The 18,466-nt window shown below is 41.9% G+C and overlaps 1 protein-coding gene across 1 annotated transcript; it reads right to left on the bottom strand.

The window, feature by feature from the left end:
- Positions 1–916: 916 nt before the first annotated feature.
- SELENOT (selenoprotein T) lies at positions 917–17,884 on the bottom strand. Its single transcript, XM_026649995.2, has 6 exons — positions 17,654–17,884; positions 10,492–10,602; positions 9,138–9,264; positions 6,343–6,430; positions 3,462–3,614; positions 917–1,634 (listed from the first exon to the last, which is right to left on the bottom strand). Exons 1-5 carry the CDS (start codon positions 17,782–17,784, stop codon positions 3,490–3,492), a joined length of 582 nt encoding a protein of 193 aa, XP_026505780.1. The 5' UTR covers positions 17,785–17,884; the 3' UTR covers positions 917–1,634; positions 3,462–3,489.
- Between the last annotated feature and the right edge of the window lie 582 nt (positions 17,885–18,466).

The raw sequence follows: 18,466 nt of genomic DNA, 5'->3' as shown, positions 1-18,466 counted from the left end.
CCATTCCAGAATGTGGGGAGAGCACTATTTGAGTAAACCTTCCTCCCACTTCCTAGCCTTCTCCCCGCACCTGTTATGACCATTTGAAGAGGTCTCCCATGTAGCTAGCCAACACCTGTTCAGAGCTTTCTTGGTCTTCTATGTACTGCTTGCTCTGGACTTTATGCACTGGAATTCACGGCCATATGCCACTACCCCATCCTCAGTCAGGATTCTGCAACCAGTGCAGGTGCTGGTATCCAGTGGTCACTGAGACTGTCAGCTAAGGAAGGGAGTGGCTCCTGAGACAAGCAAACAGAAAACACAGGACTCGCTTCAGGTAGAAGTGGTCATGTTGCAATAGCTATAATGCTACCTTTCTCCTCAGCATGGTACCCAAAGAACCTTGGAATTGGCTTATCATCCACTTACATCTAACTGAGAACATCCGCAACCTTACCTAGTCTGAATTCACAGAACTCTTGATTGGGCATACAGTCCTTTGCACTGGTCGTTTCCATATGACAGCAGAACTATTGCATGTCTTTTTTGTTAAACTGCACCTGTTTCCTGAAATCCGTATCTTACAATATGCCCAATAACTTTTTCTGACTACTGTGACACTGCATTTTCTCTCCCCTTTCCTATATGCCTCATATGTACAAAATGTCAAGAACACATAGCACTCAGCAATTAAAAAAAACAACAACATATTACAGTACAAACTTCCCAAGGCTACGTTAAATGTATTTGGATAACAGTCTTGTATCTTTGAGAATTCACTGAGATGGAATAGTAATGAGAAGTCAATACAAGATGAATAGTGCTCCTGTGAAGTGTACTTCTTCTAGGTTTGTTTTCAGCTCTAACTGGAAGAATCCAGTTTGATTATTCTTCGTGGTCATACTTTCAACAAGTAATAAAAGTACACCAATACTTCACACAGTAAATGAAAACTCTTTATTTAAATTAATTTGCTTAGTTTATATTTAGGACATATAAAGGCCCAGCTTTTCAATTCTATAGACTGGTCAAGGGAAAACTCTTGAGCTGGAAAATACAATTTGAGAAGCAGTTGGTCTTTTAGTTTTTCCTGAAATCACAGAAGTGGTAATTACTCTGCATATAGCTTTGTTCATATAATTTATAATGCACTGTTCACTCTGCAATATATTTTGAAAAATATACAAACCTGACATAACCAAATTAGAGATGTTTGATAAGAAACTGTCTCTTTAAAACAGTTTAGGAATAAATCAGTATTCCTATAATTCCATTTTAATCTACAAAAAGAACATATTCATATAAAATTACAACAGATTAGACAAACTTTTTCCAAGAAAAAAAGATAACTCAATCTTCCATTGTGTGACACATGAATATAAAACAAAAGTTACAGTTAGTAATGCCTGCATTGTTTAGCTATGAACTGGTTGACTTAACTCTTAAAAAAACTATACAGTATTATTGCACTCCATGACTGTGCAGTATTTGGAAACATGCCAGCACTGAAAGATGTCTTGCATTAAGGTTTTTTCAGGAGGTACAACATGACTGAAAAGAGTGCATCCAGTCTGCACTAACAGCTTGCTGTCTTCAGTACAGGCCTTCATGGGTTTCAGTCACGCTGCCTTTGGGAAAGTGTCACTTAATGGCTGAAAATACAGTGAGAAAAAACATTGTATCAGTGGACAATTAGGTCAAAACAATAAAAACAATGGCAAGTTGTTTTCATGATGCACTTGTACACACTGTTGCAAGTCTGAACATCTTCAATCCTGAACTATGGAGAAAACCTATGTGACTCCAGAGCCTACTCAACCAATATTAGAAATACATGTGTATAATTCAGTTAAGTGACAAAATGGTGTGAGGGGGACATTGTCCATAAATATATGATAAATGTAAACACTAAAAAGGGAAAGGAACTACACAGGAAGGTACAGGGGATATAACTAGGAGTACTGGGATTAAGTTGAGGAAAGGAAAAATTAAGGCTGAAAAAGCAGGCAAGTCTTTCTAACAGAGGAACTTACTGCAGAATCATTTCCAGAGGGTGGTTATGGAAGACCTTTAATTGGGACATTTAACCAAAATCTAGTTAAAGAACAAGAAAAAGTGTATAGCCAGAAACAGTATAGTACAATAAAACCTACCTTCGGCCTGGTCTACACGACAGAGTTAGATTGACGTAAGATAGCTTACATTGACCTATGTAAGTGTCTACACTACAATGGTGCTCCTGCTGATGCAAGTCGCCCACTATATCGACCTAATAACTCCACCTTTGTGAGAAACATAGTGCTTAGGTCAATGTAGCTAAGGTGACACAGTGTCTGTGTAGATACTGCGTTACTTACATCACCTGTTAGCTGACATCTGGGAGCTCTGCTGCCACCTCCCAGTGAAGGATTGGGGGACAGTGATGAAGGAGCCTGAGCTCAGAGGCAGGGCTCCCAACTGTCAACCCCATGCCCGCCATACCCCAGGGCTGACAGCCCGAGCCCCCAGCCCAGCACACATTCACAGCGGGAACCCTCCCCTTCCCAAGGGCTGACAGAACCAGCAGCAGTGCAATGGCAAGAGGAGATGGAGTTGGCCTGGGTCAACCACCAAACAGAATGAGTGCTAGGTACTCTCTAAAGCTTTTGGCAATAGACTGACGTGAAAATCATTGTCCATTTAAAGGGCAACATTTCTGAGTCTGTGTGATTTCCTTCATTTTATAGGATTTTTTGTGCATAGTAGAATCAACTAAGGGTTTTTTGTTCCATCACAGAAATCTGTTCATGTTACAGAAATAGGAGAATTTCCTTCTTACTGTCATAAGGTAAATCTTTAGCTTGCATTATCATGAAGTGTTATGTAAAAGTTATATTACACTAAAATGTAGGGCTGTCCATTAATCGCAGTTAACTCACACTGATTAACTCAAAAAAAAAAAAAAAAAAAAAGTAATCACGATTAATTGCAGTTTTTGAATGCAGTTATTTTTTCATACATAATTACATTTGTAAGTTTAACTTTCATGATAAAGAGATTGTCCTACAGTACTTGTATTAGGTGAATTGAAAAATACTTTTTTTTTTTTTAAAACAGCACAAATATTTGTAACCAAAAATATAAAGTGAGCACTGTACACTTTGTATTATGTGTTATAATTGAAATCAATATATTTGAAAATGTAGAAAACATCCAAAAATATTTAAATAAATGGTATTCTATTGTTTAATCGCGCGATTAAGTGTGATTAATTTTTTTAATCGCTTCACAGCTCTACTCAAATGCTAAATTACAACTCACCTGAATAGTTTTTGGATCAGAAACTCCTGAACAGTGGCCTGACTATTCTGCTCAATAGGATCTTTGGCTTGAACAGTCATTTACCATACAATCCTTTGCACTGCTAATTCATCAGGTAGCTAGTGACTGTAGCACACACAAAAAAACAAAACAAAAACCCACCACACCCACTCACTTACAAGAAGTTTTCAGTGCTGCTAGATGGGGCTATGATCGATGATGGTGCATTGACTCCATGTGCACATTGAGTTTCATTTCATTATCAAGAATTTGGACCAGCTGCTGCATGGAAGGAAGGTGACCAGACTCCAGCTTAGACCACACTGGAACATCTAACACAAAAAAGGAAAATGCACACAATCAATTAGAAGTAATACGAAAACCTGTAGTCATCTAATAAAGACCCAGGAAGTTTAGCAACAGTTTGGTCTTATATTCAGGAAGTTATCTGGAACAAGAATTGCTGCAAGCCTTTGGACGTATTAAAATAAAGTAAAGCACGCTGCATCCCAAATGATTAAGGGTAAGCACTAGGCTCCTTGCTTAAAAAGGTACCATAAGGATTCAGTCAAAAATATCCACACCCTTGCTGTCCTCAGCTACTAATAGATTCCCTCCCTCCCCTGGACATGGGTGCAATTTAGATTTTTGGGTCTTTCAACCATAGCTGAGGCTTAAATCTTGTTGGTCTGATCAGCTTTCAACTCATTTCTGTAAGCCTATAATCTGTTTAAGGTTGAACGAAAAGGCTTGTACTTGCCAGGAGCAAGACGGAAGGCTGTTTATCCTGTAACACGTCGCACATTTCCTGAATAGTTTTAGTGGTCAGTAATGCCATCAGGTATTTATTCCTGGGGGAATTCTGCACCACTGCGCGTGTGCAGAATTCACGTTCCCAGCAGATTTCTTTACTTCCTCATAGAAAAATGACTTTCTGACAGGGAGCGTACAAGAGCAGTCACGCCCCACTCCCTAGCAGTGCAGGTACCAGAGCACCCAGCGGAGAGGTAAATCACCGCAGGGCTAGGGACACCCCAGCCAGTGGCTCCTACCCTGAGCCGGGATCAGCTACTAGTAGCTCAGCATCCTCCCTTGCTTCCTGCCCCCCATCACCCCTAAGCTGTGGAGTGAGGGGTCACTGTACAGAGAGCTGCTCCCCCCATCCACCCAACCCCTGTGCATCTGGACTTCCCATACCAGACACCCCTGCCAAACCTCACCCGGTACATCCAGAATCCCCCTAGCCCTCCATACCCAAACCCCACCCCACTGATTCTCAATCCCTGCATCTGGAGCCCCCTTGCATCCAGACCCCCACCCCCGCACCCAGACCACCCCCCACTGAGCTCCCTGCACTCAAACTCCGACCCTTAGCCACCCCACGCCACTGACCGCCAACTAGCTGCACCCAGACCACCCCACTGAGTCCCAACAACCTTCACCTGGAAGCCCCTGCAGAGTCCCATTGCCCCATCACCTGGAACCCCCTCAACAAGCCTTTGTGCATCCAGATCCCCCCCCACATGTAGATCCCCCAGAGGGCTGCCTGCACCCAGATTATTCCACACAGAATCCTGGCACAGAGGGTGTTTCTGGGACAGGGACAGGCCTTGTGCTGTGTCAGGGATGGGTGAAGCCTCACCACTGAGTCCATGTCCTGGGGTGGGGGGGCTGCAGGGTGATCTCCCACGTTCATGTAGCCAGTAGCCTGTGCTCCCCACTGCCATGCTGGAGCCTCTGCATTTATTTATTGACAAATAAAACTTGTGGAATTTTAAAATATTGTGTGGAGAATTTTAATTTTTTTGGTGCAGAATGCCCTCAGGAGTAGCTATTTTAGGATAAACACAACCTTCAGCTCTGGCGTTGGCAGGTTTTTGTTCATTTACTCACTCAACTATTTCTATGGCACTCATCACATTAGCACCTGGCCACCTTACAGTTAAAAATACAATTTATCGGCTATGTATGACAACAGTAATGATCACTCCCACACGTAATAGTAATAAGTCAAAAGCCTGACTGAACAAAGGTGAAGATCCTTTCCCATGAAGGCTCTGCCATCAGTTCTAATGCAAAAACTGACAGGAATAGTACAGTCAATTTTAGCTATCATGATGCAACATTACATGCAAGCAGTTTCAAGTAGAAATTTTCCAGTGCACTCAAATAACAACCATGAACTTCATTCTGATGCAGTTATGAAGCCAGTACAAAACCACACAGCCTTGGCATTACGTGCGTATTATAGTGGCCAGATCCACAAAAGAAACAGGCCACTGAATTCTGCACGGCATTAAGCTTGTGGCAGGTCTGCAATGGCAGCTGTCAGTAGAATGTCACCTCCTGGTTAGATTAATGCAATAGAAAGGAATCATTATTTGGAGGTCCAAATCAGAAAGGAAAGATTGCAAGCTCCAGGACTGCTGCAGATGAAAATGGGCACTATTAATCCAGTAGTAGTTGCTGAGAATCCAGACGCAGAAATAGCTCAGGTCTGAGACATATTTGCAAAGAGAAGAGACATGAACCCACAGAAGAGAAAGCAGACAACTCCCTCTCCATTTCTTCCCTGGCTAACCAGTATCACCTATGTCTCATCACACAGTGCTTGTGTAAGAAAGAGCACTCACCATTCCCAAAGGGGATTTTAGAGTAATGACTCACCACTAAAGGAAAGCTTAAGTTTTTATTATTGTGTTTTTAAATACGCAGTTTTAAGTCGACATGTATGTCTTGTTAGTAATCTAGTATCTCTCTTCTTTATGTTTAGTTAAAAGCAGCATTTAGTTCACTTTTAATAATGAGTTTCCCCCAGGTGAGCTTCAAGATGACAGGCAAATAAGAACCACCTTATTCAACCTACAGACAGTAGTTATTCAATATGTTAAAGATTTAAGATCCACAAATTTCACAGGTAACTGCTTTATCTGATTTGCTCCATCATTATTTCATTTAGGAGGGACAGGAGAGGCTGGTAGCCTTGGAGAATTCTTGTATTATATAGCATAATGTATAGTGTACACAAAGCAATTCCTTCAAACAACACTCAAAACTCACCATTCAAAGTTATTTCAAATGCACCTGTTGACATACATTGGTTCTCGATCATATTGCTCAGGAAGAAAACCATCATACAAGCATAGACCTAGAACCAATAAAGAATTAGTGTGAATTTCAGAGACAATGAGGTCTTGTGAACCATGCTACATCTTTACAAACTAAAACCTTTTCAACTGTGATCAAAACCTTTTCAGTTGTTCATTTGCACTCTCTCAAACAAGTTTAAAGTCACATAGCTGTTTATTATCTTCCTTGCTTCCTAATCTAAATAATAGTTTGTAAAACATTTTCTTGCTACTCTGGAAGTTCAACATTGAAGTAATATCGAACCACTTGATTCTTAAGGTTTCATTTTCAAGTGTACTATAAACTAAGATGTACCTACTTTAAGAAAACCATTCACATTCTGCAGAGCCAGAAGGTAGATGTACAATTTTAACAGCGTTTACACGAAAAACCAGTGAAAGGATTTATAGAAGTGTTCTCCACAATAATCTGAGTAGCCAGAAACAAATATTCTGTGCCTAAATATATGATACCTTTGATAGATAAAACAGTAGTGGTGTAAGTTACTGATTGAATTGGGGGGGGGGGGAGGGGGAGAACCCTTCTAGCGTTGTTCCTTCCACACAACTCTCTTAAATTCTCTTTTGGCATTATACACCAAGGATCAAATGATGCAATCTTCAGCAACATAGCATTGGGAGATGTCATAGCTACTATATTTATTTATAGTTTTAACTTTTCATATTAAGTATTAAACACCAGTCTGTTCACACTGGTAACCAGGAACCAATGGACTTAGCGCATGAGACATATTCAGACCAATAAAACACCCAGTAATTTCTTGGTGAAGCCATTACCAAGGTCAGGCTATTGTGCAGGACAGCTGAATCCACTATTGTATTGGTTCCGCTAGTTTTGTCAATCAATCTATGATTCTATTTAGTTGGGAATTGGTCCTGCTTTGAGCAGGGGGTTGGACTAGATGACCTCCTGAGGTCCCTTCCAACCCTGATATTCTATGATTCTAAGTTCTCTAGTATTTCCATATGTTCAACTGACTGCTAATTCATATCTACTTCATAGATAGTTAAGTTTGAGGTTTGCTGCACCATAATTAACTCAATATTTAAAGATGTGTTAAATTACAACAGCCTTAGGGCTTGTCTACACTGGCAATTTACAGCGCTGCAACTTTCTCGCTCAGGGGTGTGAAAAAAAACACACCCCTGAGCACAGCAAGTTTCAGCGCTGTAAAGCGCCAGAGTAGACAGTGCACCAGCGCTGGGAGCTACATCTCTTGTGGAGGTGGTTTTTTCACAGCACCAGGAGAGCTCTCTCCCTGCACTCTGCTGTGACTACAAAAGCCACGTTAAAGCGCTGCCCTTAAAGTATAACACAGATTAAGTTTCTCAAATTTTTTTTTTTTAAATTAGAGGGACTCTTTAGAGTTGGAGTTAATCAATCACTTCCAAGAACGGCCAGTTTAAGAAAGAACTATTATGAAAAGAACAGTGTCATTTTAGGATTGATTCTGAGGGATATTCATCTCATCAGTAATGAAAGTTTCCCTAAAAGCATTCAGGGCATCTTCTACAAAAGAAGAAAGAATATTCTGAAGTTCAAATAGAGGTCTCACTTTTCTAAAAAATTAATAGAAGTGTTAATAAGAACTAACAAACAAATAGCCAGGAGTCAATGCTAAAGGAAAAACAGGAGTAACACCTTAAAAAAATTAATCCATACATTTTAAAACTGTGATTCTACTCGCAGTGACTATGTAAAAATTACTCCTTACTGACTGGTAAAGACTCCCTTTGTAAGCAGTCAATGCTAAATCTTTATCTTTAGGTGCTCCTTTTACCATATTATCAGTCTAGGAAGCAAAAGATCAGCAATCAAATCTGGATCTATGACAACAAAACCAAGCACCATTGATAGGGCCCTACCAAATTCATGGTCCATTTTGGTCAATACAGTCATAGGATTTTTAAAATTGTAATTTTCATGTTTTCAGCTATTTCAATCTGAAATTTCATGGGGTTGTAATTGTAGGGGTCCTGACCCAAAAAGGAGTGTGAGTGGAGGGGGAGTCACAAGGTTACTGTGGGGGGGGGGAGGGGGGCGCTGCGGTACTGCTACTCTTACTTCTATGTTGCTGCTGGTGGCAGCGCTGCCTTCAGAGCAGAGCAGCTGGAGAGCAGTGGCTGCTGGCTGGGAGCCGAGCTCTGAAGGCAGAGTCACCAGCAGTAGCAGCACACAAGGATGGCATGGTACGGTATTGCCACCCTTTCTTCTGCACTGCTGCCTGCAGAGCTGGGCCCTCAGTCAGCAGCCACTGTTCTCCAGCCACCCAGCTCTGAAGGCAGTGTAGAAGTAAGGGTGGCAACTCCACGACCCCCCTAAAATAATCTTGCAACCCCCCTGCAATTCCCTTTTGGGTCAGGGCCCCCAATTTCAGAAACGCTGGTCTCCCCTATGAAATCTGTATAATAAGGGGTAAAAGCACACAGAAGACCAGATTTCACACTCTGTGACACATTTTTCATGGCCGTGAATTTGGTAGGGCCCTAACCATTGTTAAGAGCAATTAGAATATCCTTCCATTTGTCAAGTAAATGTAGATACTCCTCAATAAAGATTTTAGATATTTGTATCTTAAACACCTGCAGTGTACAAACAAGCTGAATACAGATATTGCAACAGCTTCCAAGCACTTCCATACAAGTCACACTAAAGTCAGCCCCTACCACCAGAAAGTTGCTCTTAAAGAAAAGGAAATGATGTACCTTATTTTCTTGGCCCCACTGCCAGATACTTGGAGCTTGCATGCCAAAGAAAGCGAAGGGATCCTTGCCGACAATTATTAAGCCTATTAATACTAGTTTGAAGACTGACAGGAAGGATGCTATGTGTCTATCAAAAGGAAAGACAACAGTCACTAAGGCGATATTTAGTTAATACTTCGCCACTTTAGAGTCAAAATCACTCCAATTAGAATTATTTTCATAGTGTATAACCAGAAATTTTATAGAACGTAATGCCACACCCATTTGTAAAATATATAGCTTTTAAGATCATCCAGAAGAGCAAAATTAGAATGTTTTTCATTTAAAAAAAACATATAACAGACATAGCATACCGTCTGGGTGCCATTTTAAAGATGTAGTATATTTAATAAAGTACAAGGATAAATACAACTGATATTTGTATTTGACAGTTTGCCTAATATCTTACACTGGCAAATGTACTCAGTCTTCTATCATATTTCAGAAGAATGTCTTCAATGACCCATGCTCAAATACATCCACTTGAACTGTGTTCTCTCAATGAGTACATAAAAACCTATAATTCACCACGAGGGGGTTAAACCCACATGCAGAGAACAATGTAACTTTAAAATTCTGTCTGTAAAGTCACTAAAGATTTTAAAAATCTTCTGCAATATTTATTTTGCCTCATTACAACTGGTAACATTTCTGCAAAAGGCAATTGGACATGTAAGTGGTCCAGTAACCACTGCAGTACCTTTACACCAACATTCGTTTTCTAGCCTGTAAACAACTGAATAAAAAAATAAGAATCATTTTCATTTATTTCCTCACCACCAGGTTTTAAATTATGTTTAAAGAAATTCTCCTGTTTATGATAAAGTCACAAGAAAACTAATTTTAAAATCTACTTCTCCATTCCCAGTGTAGCCTGATATGTATATTATGCAACATTATGTAAATATGTACAAACAGGTGAGCTACAAAAGAGATAGATGATGTGAACTAATGTCCAGGGACATCATCGTGGAGCAAAGGTGAATTTTGGCTACAATTAATTTAATCTGCCCTCAAGTATTATGGTACAGACGGATGTAATTTTTTGTTTTTGTTTTTGTCCAATATTCACACAAGGATCATCTGCCAAGGGAGAATATATCCCAGTTTCTTTTCTTTAAATCTGATTTAGAAATGAGAGGGGAAATTCTTTCACTTTCCATATGAAGGTCTTTACAAGAGACTATTTTAATACCTTAAAAAATTAACCCACACTTTTTTAAACTGTTCTACTTTGAGAGATATGTACAAATTGTACATACAGCCATTACAGGTTAATTCTACTAGTTTATAAGCAGACAAGTTATATACTTACCTATATATAGGTTGCGGAAGGTAGTTTTCCCCTTCAATGCGGATGTCTGGGTACCGCTGGCTAATAACCCGCATGTACTCCTCAAACACCCGCCTGTAACCTCAGGAAACACTGGGGGGGGGGGACGACATTATTAACAGTGTAACTTTGGACAAATGTTTATACTGACAGATGGTGGGGCATATATACATATATACACACACACACACAAACTCTCCACAAGTTCTCGTGATCATTTAGAGTGAAATACTACTTTAACAATTTTTTACCACTTAATAGACTGTGTCCCAGCAAAAAAAGATATTTACACCTTACAAGTGAACTCAGAAATAGATATTGGTAAACGTTCACTTAAGAGCCTTATACTGGATCACCTTCATCAGACAGTCATGCCAATCAAGACAATTATCATTCATTCAGCTGAGGCTACAGCAAAACCCTAAATTGATACTTTATCCTGCTCTCATCAGTCAATTTAAGCAGAAATATGTTAAAAGTGGTTAAGTAAGACAAAGATTGTTTTCTACTTTCAGATTTCAGCCAAAAATCTTGAATGAAGACTTCAGTAAAAAGCTGTCTAGCTATTTAATATTACGGTCTCTAACAGTCATGAGCTTCACACTACCAGCATAAAGAGGAGAATGTCCTTTGCTGAGGTACAAACAAGCAACTTTTTTTTTTTTTTGTGACTGACAGTACTTGGAGGAAAGTGCTCTCAAGGAAGTTTCTTTTTGTAAGAAGTGTATTACAATCATTGTCATTAAATCTCAAACACTGTTGGCAAATTCACTGCACAGCTGATATTGACAATACATTCCCAAATAATTTATGAATGTTCTGAATTAGAAAACTAATATCTATTGTACCAAGAAAAAATAAAGTGGTTTGTGATTAAACAAAACTGATTATTTTGGAAGTTCAGACACTGATTTCACATGCCATACCTATTTTCAACGTACTGTGCTATTATACTCAGGATAGGCCAACATGAGTTTAATATTAAGAGATTTCAGGGTCAATTAACAACTCTACATTTTTACAACAGCATCACTGCAATCTGATTTCCTCCCAGCTTCCAACACGACAGCTTCCTATGTAAGAAGTCTGTTAGATACCTTTAATGCTGTGAGATATACACTCAAATGTGCCACACTGGAAAGCAATTTGGAAGTTGGCTGAAGGGGTCATGGTATAATGAAGAGAATGCTTCCAATGACAACAAGAGGACAGAATTTGTAGCAGCATGACCTGATGTGATGTCTCCAGCACTCTGAGACAAAATAACATAATAAATCAGTAGTACTTTGCTACTAGCTTATACAGCAACTCCTCATTTAAAGTCGTCCTGGTTAACATTGTTTCGTTGCTACCTTGCTGATCAATTAGGGAACATGCTTGTTTAAAGTTGCGCAATGCTCCCTTATAACGTTGTTTGGCAGCCGCCTGCTTTGTCCACTGCTTGCAGGAAGAGCAGCCCGTTGCAGCTAGCTGGTGAGGGCTTGGAACCAGGGTGGACCGGCATCCTCCCTATGAGTTCCCCACTTCCCTAAGTTCCCTGTGTGGCAGCCGCCCAGCAGGCTATCAATTGCGGGCAGTTCAGCTGTCCCTCCCCCCACTGCCATGTGCTGCTCCTGCCCTCTGCCTTGGAGCTGCTCCCGGAAGCCTCCTGCTTGCTGTGCAGGATTGGGGGGGGGGGGAAGATGAGGGCTAATGTCAGGGTGTCCCTCCTCCCCCCTGCTCCTGTCCCCACTTACCCCTTCTCCATATAGAGCAGGGTGGGAACATGACAGGGCTCAAGACGGAGAGAGCTTGCTGGCCGCAGCTGCTGTCTCAACTTCCTGATCTTTTTAAAGGCAATATACCTAGAGTGGGGTCAGTGCATCTCTCTCTCTCTCTCAGACACACACACACAGGGTGTGTGTCTCTGTCTCCCATACTGTCTCCCCGCCCTCCATTTGTGCTGCCTTGTAGAGTATGAGGCTACATTAACAACGTGTTAACCCTTGAGGGCTCGGCCGAATGCTAGTTCATCATTTAGCAGTAAGGCACCCCTTGGGAAATATCCCACCCTCCGACTTCACCACCTCAACCAAGCTTCACAATCATCATAGCTGTGTACAGTATTAAATTGTTTGTTTAAAATTTATACTGTGTGTATATAAATATATATATAAAATAGGTTCCAGGAAAAAAAATTTCACCAGACAAAAAACTAACACCCCCCCCCCCTTTACATTCATTCTTATGGGGAAATTGGATTCGCTTAACATCGTTTAGCTCAAAGTCGCATTTTTCAGGAACATAACTACAACGTTAAGCGAGGAGTTACTGTATGTTGAATTGCCTGACCATATCCTTCTCTTGCTTCTTTAAGATGTAGAACAGAGGCTAAGAATTCAACAGAAAGAACATGGTTTTATTATTGTCTTGGACAGTCCAGCCTGTTATAAACAGCTGTACCTTCTACAAATGAAAGTATCTATGCTCACAGCAGTGAAAATGAAGATAACAGACCCGGGGGGGGGGGGGGGGGGGGGGGAGGGCTCTGAAAAAAAGATGTTTTTAGCAGTGAACTGCCAACAAAATACAAAAATTACATCAACTTCAGTAACATGCAATGAATGCCCCCTCACCAAACAGTAAGGGAATTATTTAGCACAAATGAAGACACCCCACCCCCACTTTAGAGTCTTTCATGTTTGTTTTTGTTCACTGAAACACTCCAGAGCACACATCTGAGACACCACAGGTGCCAAGAAATCCTCTTGTTGGAGCATAGAGTTAACCCATAAGGAGTCAGAAGTTCCTTTTAAAAAAATATGCAGTACTGCATGTTTACACTAAGTTTTCGCATTTTATGTCCTTTGTAATAAATAAATGTTACAACACTATGAAATATATTAAAGAGGATCTTTTCTAAATCTAGCACCAAGCTTGGCGTTGGGGAAGCTTCCATAGTAGTCACAGACATTCTGAACTGTCACAGCATAGCTGGAGCCACTGTAAAAGAGTCACAGGACCCATGTAGAAAACAAGCCTCTATTTTTACTTGTATGGAATGCCCCAATCATTGGCTAGCAGGAGCATTCAAAACACATTATTGAAATAACTATAATTTTAAATATTTTGAACAGCTATTTGGCCTTGAGACATATATAAGCTAAGTCTAATGGTATTTGCTTCATAAAACTAAATAACTATTTAAAATAGCTTAAAAAGACAATTAAACTATTTGTTTGACAAACCAAGAAAATCTGTCATGACAGGAAAATTGTATTTGCATGCACACGATTTTACTCTGAGATTTTACTTTGAACAAAAGAACTTTCCTATAAAACTGTGATACACTGCTGCATTTCCAGTAGTTTCAACTAAGCACAATGTTTCACAGACTGTCAAAGATAAGTAATTTTAGTTATAGCATTCTAAAAGTGAATAGACTGATGTTGAAACAACTGTCCACTAAAAATTATTATGGAGAGAAGAATTTAGATAATGAATACAGGGTCAAACATGCTACTTTAGTCTAGTAAACCAGTGCTTCTCAAAGTCGGGCCGCCGCTTGTTCAGGGAAAGCCCCTGGCAGTCCGGGACGGTTTGTTTACCTGCTGTGTCAGAAAGTTCGGCCGATCACAGCTCCCACTGGCCGTGGTTCACCGCTCCAGATCGGCCGAACCTGCGGACATGGCAGGTAAACAAACCGGCCCGGACCGCCAGGGGCTTTCCCTGAACAAGCGGTGAACCGGCTTTGAGAAGCACTGTAGTAAACTATGAAGATGCACACCTATGTCACAACGTAAAAACAGTTTCAGGTAAAATCTGATTGCATGTCTCATTAATATATGAAAATACATGAGAAATAGTAAGAAAGAAAATTAAGAAGAGCTATATTAATTTGACTAAAGTTTGTTACTTGTAGCGTTTTATAGAATCACTAATACCAATATGAAACGACTCCATTAATTTTTAAGGGCTTGGGGTGCACATTCTTACTCCAACATGGAATTTTTTCCTCCTGCTGAAATGGCATTGCATGCATCAGTCAGGCAGTAGTCCCCAAGCTGTGGGGCACACCCCCACAGAGGGGCACAGAGGACTGTTGCGGTGGGGTCTAGGCCAGCCCCCATGATGGGGCAGGAAGACAGCGTCACCCAGCCCCACTCTGCGCCCAGCTGCGGCCTTGGCTCTGCCCCCAGCCCCCACTCCCACCCCCCAGCCCAGCTGCCACTCCGGTCGCAGCCCAGGGGAGCGTGGACACATTCTATTACCCGGGGGGGGGGGGGGAAGAGGAGAAGAGCAGCGCAAAAGGAAAAGTTTGGGGACCACTGTGCAGTACGGAATGCTAGCATGCTAATGACAGCAGATGTCTACTGCTCTGAACGCTGTTTACAAAGACTGGCAGCATTTGAGGATAACTATAACAGAGACATCAGACAAAATAACTAGTTCTGATAAAACTTATGACACGTGGCTACAGGCATCTTCTCCTATCAGAGATGATCAATACTACACAAAGGTAAAGTATACTCTTTCCTGCATATTTTTGGTGGTGATGTAGGATAGCTCTATTTCTGATCCCTAGTATAGCTTTTGTCGGGGTTTGAAGCACTATGGAACACATCAGTCTGGAATACTGTATTTAATATATGTATCTGTTATTTAAATGATACATGAAGTACTATTTCTGTTACTAACCCTTTGCTGATTTGTGGGAAACTATTTTGTATGCTGATAAAAATGCATCTTTCGCAAAGTTGTTCACTACATACAAACTTAGATATTTCACACCTGTTTTAAAACCAAGTATTTCAAAACTACTATTTCACTTACATCTTGTCAAGACATGTTTTCCCTTTCAGCAGCTACCACCTTTACAAATACTTAGATATCACAATTTCATGTTAAAATTAAGTCTAAATATTCTGTAAATGATGTGACTTTAAAAAAAAAAAAGAAGTTTGGCTAGAAACTCGTCTGCTCATCAAATATAAGATTAAATTGATGACATGTCCCTACTATGTACAAAAAAGCCATAGGATAAAAGTTAGTTTCAAAGGTGGAAATCTTATTTTTTGGAAATGGTTAAATTCCTTCTTAAAATTATTGTCTATGGGCATTAGTATTAAATATATGCTAATACTACCATCAATTCACAGCAGAGCTCCTAATAACAAGCCCAAATGTAGAATATGTCCTTTATGTAGTAACTAAACTTATAGCTATTTGGTAAAACTTCTTCAACATCACTCGGAAGGAAAATATGCTCACCTTCAGGACCATCACTGTTCTGCCCTTTCTCTACCTTCCTGATGCTCACATTTCTCCCCATTCCCTATTTTTATGTCCCCCCTCCTTTCTTCACTCAGCATTTTCTCTCCGGCATCAACTCACAATTCCCACCTCCCTGTCAGATAAAATGATCAGCAATTAGATAGTTACTAAAATGAAGGGTCATCATTAATCTTTAGAGCCTAGATCCCAATAAGAATAATTGAGCCAGGTAAGTGCACACATCAGAGTCATTGTCTGCAGACTCAAGACAAAACCACAGCTGTCTAAACTCTGTTCATATTTTCTCCACAATCATGAGGGTTAGTAACTTATTTTTTTAAAATGAAAGCTCAGATCCTGCAGAATCCAGTTATGCCCTACAGATGACAGCCAGGAAGTTGGGCGGAATTTTGCCCTTGAGGTGGTTGTTTAATACCTCTGTTTTAATCTTACAGTGCTCTATGAACCCTTTCTAGAGAAATGTCTCTTCTATTAAACCAAAAGTTAGCTATTACATAAATTCAAATGCATAGGTAACTTCCAAACTATTGTTCAATTTCTATCAAGGACTAGAGAAAGTAAGATATTTTCTCTGTTCAATGTTAACTTATAATTTATAAAGTTCCAGCAATAGCATTAAAAAACTGAAAGTGCCTCTATGTTATTTTAAAACACTAAGGCAGCAGGGAAGGGGTTTTTCTGGTTGTTGTTTAATTATTTACTGTTCTGTCTCTGAGTCCCAGTTGTGATGGGTTGCTAGGCTGATGTAACCACAGTACACAAGAGCAGCTTAAAAACAGTCCTGAAAAGCAGAAACATTTTTTTTAAATTAACACTTGCTGTGAAAGGGGTTAAGAGACTACTATTAAAGATTAACCCCCAAAGCCCCACATTAAAATATACCAGAGATTCATGTAACAAGAACTCATATCTTTTAAAGAAGCAGAGATCATAAAGCTAAGGACAAAAATTGATTCAACACTGATTCAGCTATCAGAAGAATTCATCATTAAACATTTGATGTTCAAAAGAGGTACTACTAAGGTTTTAGACCTAGAGTATTAATTGCTTCTCTGTAGTCTTCAGATTTCTTCTAGGTATCACTTACCAAATCCATGATTTAAACCCTGATTAAAGAAATGCAAGTCATTCTGGGTCCCAACACAAACTATACTGCATACGTAGAGGATCTCAACTTTATTCATGTTCTGATCTAAACCCAGTTATTTGTCTCACTACTGTAAAGATCAACTACAAAGAGAATAGCTACGCGCAAACGCAAGTTAAAATATTACACAATTCAGCTATTTTCTTTACTCTGTAAAACTCCTCAGCACGGAGCTCATAAACCCCCCCTCTCTCCAAACACAAGAGAGACAGACAGTCCGTGCAGTCGGACTAGCCCCCGCCTGGCAAACCGTCCCAGCAGCAGGCTGGCCACCGAAAAAGCTTGGAAATCCCTCACTGACAGCTACCTCCCCGTGCAGTCTGCAGCCTCCTAGCGCCGCAGCGAGCAGGGCTTCTCCGGCCAGCAGCCTTCGGGACTGGCGCTAAATCACCGGGTCCGGGGCTCCGCGGGAACCGGGAAACACTCCGGGAGGCCCAATCGCCGCCCGCGCTCGCCCCCAGCTGGTCTCGGGCTTGGCACAGGGACCCACGCCCGTGTACAGAGCGGAGGAGCTGGGGAAGAAGCGGCTGGAGGCCCCTGCCCCAGCGCGTACCGCCGAGTCCCGCGGAGGAGCTTGGCTCCTCCAAGGCCGCCCGCTGCCCCGGGCGGGGCCCCGACATTCCCGGCAGCACGCGCCAGTGGCGACCCCTGGAGCGGCCCTGCCAGAGCCGGGCCCGGGCGGGGGGACGCTACCGGCCGCAGCCCGAGCGAGCGCGCACTTACCAGATCTGGAACTTGAGCAGCGGCCCCGTGGTGTAGGCCATGCGCAGCTTCTTAGCCGGCAGGGCCCCCTGCTCCGTCGCGGCCCGGCCCAGCCCCGCCGCCAGGAGGAACAGCAGCACCAACGTCCGCATCGTCCCTCAGCACCAGCACCGGCAAATGGAGGCTGAGCACGCGCCGGCCGCGAGGCGAGCGAACCCCCACAGCAAAGTCACGGGAGCAGGAACCGCAGCGCGCACGCGCAGGGCGGGTCACGTGACGCGAGGTGATAGTCACCGAACTCCCCCTTTCTCTTACACACGCGCCAGTGGGCGCGAGACCTTGTCCGCGCGGGGGCGCGCGCGAGGGGCGTGTTCTGCGCACAGAGCTGGGCCAGGGCTGGCTGAGCCACTGCTGGACGGAGGGGGGTGGGGTGGGGCTAGCATGTCTGGTACATAAACAATGGCCCTACCAAAATCACAGCCATGAAAAATGCCTCATGGACTGTGAAATCTGGATAGAGTTGTGTGCTTTTACGTTATAGTATACAGCTTTCACGGGGAAACCAGCATCTCTCAAATTCGGGGTCCTGACCCAAAAGGGAGTTGCGGGGGGGGCGCATAAGATTATTTTAGGGGGGAGTCGCGGTGTTGCCACCCTTACTTCTGTGCTGCCTTCAGAGCTGGGCAGCTGGAGAGCAGCAGCTGTTGGCCAGGCGCCCAGCTCTGAAGGCAGCAGCCTGCCCGCAGCAGCGCAGAAGGGTGGCAATACCGTACCATGCCATCCTTACTTCTGCGCTGCTGACTTCAGAGCTGGGTGGCCAGAGAGTGACGGCTG

Source organism: Terrapene carolina, unplaced genomic scaffold (genome assembly GCF_002925995.2).
Source record: "Terrapene carolina triunguis isolate 2854851 unplaced genomic scaffold, T_m_triunguis-2.0 Scaffold88, whole genome shotgun sequence".
NCBI lineage: Eukaryota > Metazoa > Chordata > Testudines > Emydidae > Terrapene > Terrapene triunguis.
This window is presented reverse-complemented; position numbering and strand designations above follow the sequence as displayed.